The sequence below is a fragment of the Myotis lucifugus genome, unplaced genomic scaffold, assembly GCF_000147115.1.
Source record: "Myotis lucifugus unplaced genomic scaffold, Myoluc2.0 scaffold_2698, whole genome shotgun sequence".
NCBI lineage: Eukaryota > Metazoa > Chordata > Mammalia > Chiroptera > Vespertilionidae > Myotis > Myotis lucifugus.
The window spans coordinates 20,123-25,471 of record NW_005873746.1 but is presented as its reverse complement, the minus strand read 5'-3'; the positions used below and the strand labels follow the sequence as shown (position 1 = coordinate 25,471).

The following is a 5,349-nucleotide window of genomic DNA, read 5'->3' as shown; positions in this document are numbered from 1 at the left end:
GCTCATGTAGCTGTGAAATCTGGGTTCAAGCATCGCTCTATCCAGAGACGCCAGGATGGTGCCCGGAACCTGCATCTCTGTTGCTGTCACATCTGATAACCCTTCCCTCTAAGTGTGGCTCACACATCCCCACGATCTTTCAGGTCCTGCGAATGCCCCGCGCCGGCTCCCACTGGCCTCACCCAGGTCACACGGGCACCCGGAGCCCATCGCTGCAGCCAGGATGGGCGCCATGTGCTACCGGGCCAGGCATGGGGCCAGGAAATAGTGTTAGCCCCGCCTGAACCAACAGGCCTGAGCGTGGGAAGGTGATTCTGCAAAGGGCACCAGGGCACTGTGTTAGAAGACGGAGACGCGGCTGCTGGGCAGGCGACGATGGGGAGGCTCTGCAGCCCAGGCGAGTGCGGAGGGCGCGCTAGGCCAGCCCGGCCCCACAGCTGTGGGCTCTCCTTTCTCTCTCCAGCTCCACATCACACAGGTCCTGGCCTGAGGGTCCCACACCCCCCCATCTCCCTCCACGCGTGAGGACATGCTGTGATCGTCCCTCTGTGCCTTGAAGACAAGCCCCTTTCACCCACCACACAGCTGGCAGCCCCTGGGCATCCGCTCACGTTTGCCCCGCCCCTGCCCATCACCTCAGCGAGCCAGCTTCTCTGACGCTCCTCTTCCTCTGTCCTCAGACTCGAGGAGGGTTGAGCTCAGGACCCTCACATCACGACCTGACTCTCCCCGGGGCTTCCTGTCCACCTGGCGAGTCACCTCTCCCAGCGTGCACTGAGGCCCCCCACCCAAGGCAGCTGCCCCGGGGGCCAGAACCAGTTCAGGGTTTCCAGGCGGGAAGCAGCCCTACATGGAGCCACTCCCAGTCGCTAAGTCGCCTTTATCCATTTGCCGCTGGGAACATCCTCATGCAATAATAGGAGGTTTGAGACCCCGCGGAGGCTCGCCCCGTTCTGGCTGCAGCGCCCGGTGGCCCTAAGGGCGCGCGGGCCCGGGAAGCCCCCAGAGGCGGAGGCGGAGGCGGAGCAGGTCTTCGGGTCCCAGAGTCGCGGCCGCGCGCTCCAGGCGAGAATCGGGAGGAGGAGCCGCCTGCAAGGATAGGCCCAGGAGTAATGGCGTCCAAAGAGGAACAAGTGGTTAAAAATCTCAACGTGGAAAATGCCAACCAGGAAAACGAAATAAAGGATGAAAAGGAGCAAGATGCTAATAAAGGAGAGCCTGGTGAATATTGTGTGCCACGAGGAAATCGTAGACGGTTCCGTGTTAGGCAGCCCGTCCTGCAGTACAGATGGGACGGGGGTCAGAGGCTTGGAGAGCCACAGGCAAGGATGAGACAGGAGAATAGGGAAAGAGTTGGGGAGGAGATGAGGCAGCTGATGGAAAAGCTGAGGGGAAAGCAGTTAAGTCATAGCCTGCGGGCAGTTAGCACCGACCCCCCTCACCATGACCATCACGATGAGTTTTGCCTTATGCCTTGAATCCTGATGTTTTCCCTGAAGTTAATAGGGAGAAACAGCTTCCTAAACTTGTTTGTGATGTACCTTCTTGTAAACCTTTAGTGTTACTTGTTTCCTGTGGGTCTCCCAATACCAGCTTCTAATTGAATGTTGTGTTTTGACCCAATTTGTAAGTTTCTGTGAGCAGGGGAGTTTTATCTATTGCATGGAACGATGCTCATTACATATTGTGGTTAATAAAGCAATTTTAAAAAGCAAAAAAAAAATAATAATAATAATAGGAGGTTTTCTGAGAGGCCTATGCATTAGAGTAATTTCAGTGGACGTGACAGATCCCAAGGCTCCAGCGGCTCACTCTTCCAGAACATTCTTTCCTCCCACGCGAGGGCCTGATGCGGTGTTCCTGGCCATGGATGGCATTGCACTCGGGGAGTCGGCAACCAGGTTCCTCCCACCTGCGGCTCTTTCCATCTTGTGTCTCCACCACCCGCTAGACCTGGAGAGAGGTACAACAGAGAGCTCAACCTACTTCTTAAAGGTCCCAGTCCCAAAGTAACCATTATCGGGTCCACTCAGATCCCATTGGCGCAGCTAGTCACATGACCACACCTGGGAGCAGGGGACCCTGGGAAGAGCAGCTGTGTCCCAGTGACAATTGCATGCTCTGCAAAGGGGAGCGCACGTCCCTGAGAAGTAACCGCTATCATTGCTGCAGCCGCATCCTATCCTTTCATCATCACTCACCAACCACAGGTGAACTCTTGTTAAACTGGTTTACGCTGTGCAGTCTCCCTGTTACCGTCCACCTTCAGTCCCCCTGTTGCGATCACTGTGTTCACCACAGTGTGTGGCCTGCAGCAAATCGGGGCATCGCCAAGTGCAAAGGCCGGTGCCCCTGGGTTCTGAGGGGGCGGACCCGGAGCATGTCCCCGGGAAAGGACCCTGCTGGGTCACACAGGATTTACACTGACATGGCGCCCAGATGTTTCATTCATCAGTGAATGTCCAAACTTCCCTTTCAAGAGACATTAACACTCCCCAGGCCCAGTCTCTCCCTTGGAAAGTCTAGGAGGAAGTGGCATTTGAGTGGATAAGTGACATAGGCTGTCCTGTGGGGATGCAGCAGGAGTGGGTCCACGTGCAGCGATCACACACGCCAGTGTCCACAGCTCCCCCGGAACGTGGAAGGCGCAGAGCCCGAGGCCTGTGGCTGGCCGGGCTCTGGCTGTCACCCTGAGCGGCAGCAGGAGACGGGGTCAAGAAGCCACGCTCTGGGCTCCCAGATCTACCTGCTGTTTCCTCTGTGACCTTGAACACAGTACTTAGCCTCGCTGGGCTTCCGGTTGCTCATCTGGAAAACTGGGCTGGCCGCGTTCTCGCTTCCCAAGGCCTGTGATTATCCCGAGCGCATACAGAGCCTCGCACGGAGCAGGCGTTCGGGCAATGCCAGCTGTGGTTATTGGGAGTTCACCTTAGGAAAAGGTCACGTCTGCTGGTGGACATGGCCTGGCTTCGGGCGTGTGGGTTCAGGAACCGTCACAGGACACAGCTTTGGAGACGCGTTTCTGAGGTCCTGGGTGAGAACGGCTAAGGAGCGAGCAGATGGGACGGCCGCAGCCTCTTCCGAGGATTCCAAACCCTTAGCCGTGCAGATGGCAACCCCGGTGCAGTGAGGTGAGAGCCAGCCTCGGTGCCAGGACAGGGAGGGGCAATGCCCCTGCGGACCCCAAGCCAACTACTGAGCTCACAGGTCAGACGGGGCACACATGAGCCCCTTAGGCACTGGCCCTGACCCCCCGAGCACAACTCGAGTTGCAGGGACACCTCGGCCCCCGGCTACTAGAAGGGACCATCAAGCGACACACACTGCAAGCACTATTGCAGCCGTCTCTGATGAGAATATTCACACCGAAAACTGTTGAACTGCTGCCCCAAGATGGAGACAAACTGGTTATCCGGGAACAGGGAGCCCTTGAAACCGCGACGCAAGGCCCCCGGCACTGTGCGCCCGTTAAGGACGGAAACGCGCCGCTCCATTTATTGGAAAGGAAAAACATTTCTGAATTAACATTTAGCAGCAAGTCAGATTGAAATGAGCTTCTTGATTAAGGAAGCACCAATGCAGCATTTACTACGTCCCAGAGCTATGCCAACGACTGTGCACACACTAACTCGATCCAATCCTCACACAGCCCGTCACCCAGCGGCTGCGCGATGCTGACGCCACTCGCCCCAGCAGAGCCTGGTCCCCGGGGCATCGGAGAGCTGTGCCGGCCCAGGAAGGCCTCATAAAATAAATATATAACTAGAGAAGCCCGCGTGTCTTTCCGCCAGTGTCGGTGAGGTTTCCTGTGCGTTGCAGCCGGACACAGTCCTCACGCACACACTGGGCGGATGGAGAAGATGGGGTGTAACCCCTCCTATGTAGTCGTGCAGGCCGGAAGCAGGGGAGGAGATGTGAGAAGGTCAGGCTTTTCCACGGCGCCTCCTTCCACAGACATCAACCTCTGCCCTCCCTGCCCAGCCTGAGCACCTGCCACTGCCACCTCCTGCTCAGCTGTGCCAGCGGGCCTGCCCCGGGACTAGACCCAGGAGCCGGGAAGCCAGCCCCACCCAGGGCACTGCTCCCTGAGCCCCGGGCTCAGTCGGGTTCCTTGTCAGACAGACACTGCATCTCTTCTGCTCATTGCAATTCGGTCACGTCGGAGCAGCCCACTGGATCGGCATGCAATTTTCTCATTGAATTATGTTAAATCCTTCAGGGAAGGAGGCGAAATTATTTAAAACCTATAAAAACTAAGGCAACATTCTGGCTCTATATTTTACCTTTCTGATCATTATTTAGAGTTAACCTTTTCTGCCGCTAAATCACAAACCCATTTTGCTGTATATCAGGCAGCACGGGCCCTAAGGCAAGGGGAGGGAAAACACAGCAGCAAGGCGTAGGCCGGGGATTGCTCCTGGGGCTCAGGCAGATAATAGAAGTCGAGGTGGCATTTGCTCTTAGAAATCAAAAGTATCAGCAGGTGATTCATTGACGTCAGCAGCAACGTGAATGGTGGCTGCGTTGTTATAAATATTAGAGCAATAGATTAGGGCGAGGTGTGTTCTGTGGAATAATGCGCGGCCTGGGATTTATGAAGCAGGCAGGTGAGGATTGAGTCCTGTGCCTGGGGTCTCCGGGAATTATTTATCCCCTCTGAGCCTCAACCCCCCACATATAAAATGAAATAAATAACTCATTCAATGGGGAGGTAAGTACTATTATTTATCGTCATTATTTAAGTGGTGAAAACAAGGCCAGTGCAGAGAAGTCCCATGCTGGTGAGTCAGAGACAGGGCTGCTCTGTGGAGGAAATGAGAGAACAGATATCAAGTGCTCACAACCGTGCGTGGCTTGTAGTAGGTGCTTAGAAATGCTGGACTAGCCCTGGCCGTTGTGGCTCAGTGGGTTGGACATTGTCCCGTGCATCAATGTGAGAGAGAAACATCAATGAGAGAGAGAAACATCGCTTGGTTGCCTCACGTATGTGCCCTGACCGAAAATTGAACCGCAACCTTTTTGGTGTGTGGGGACAAATGTTCCCGACCCAACCAAGCCACCCCGGCCAGGTCCCGAGTGAGGGGCATACAGACAGAGAAAGAGCAAAACTGGTAAGTACTTGGTACAGCAGGTGCTGTCCCTAGTCCGTTCCGGGCTGCCGCTCAAAGTACCATGGACAGAGACGCTTGAACAACCAATATTTGTGTCTCACGGTTCTAGGCACCGGAAGTCCAGCATCAAGGTACGTGCAGACCTGGGGTCTGGTGGGAGCCCTCAGCATGGTTTGCAAATGGCCATCTTCTCGTTGCAGCCCCGCATGGCAGAGAGCAGGCGCGTCCTGTGTCTCCT

At 55.7% G+C, this 5,349-nt stretch overlaps 1 protein-coding gene across 1 annotated transcript; it reads left to right on the top strand.

Moving 5' to 3' along the window:
• Positions 1 to 934: 934 nt before the first annotated feature.
• On the top strand, positions 935 to 1,735 carry LOC102435327 (protein BEX2-like). The gene is made up of 2 exons (XM_023749082.1): positions 935 to 1,029; positions 1,108 to 1,735. Exon 2 carries the CDS (start codon positions 1,113 to 1,115, stop codon positions 1,476 to 1,478), a length of 366 nt encoding a protein of 121 aa, XP_023604850.1. The 5' UTR covers positions 935 to 1,029; positions 1,108 to 1,112; the 3' UTR covers positions 1,479 to 1,735.
• Positions 1,736 to 5,349: the final 3,614 nt, after the last annotated feature.

Bases quoted from the DNA above. Each gene is read 5' to 3' on its own strand.
- LOC102435327 (XM_023749082.1), top strand. From the start codon at position 1,113: ATGGCGTCCAAAGAGGAACAAGTGGTTAAAAATCTCAACGTGGAAAAT.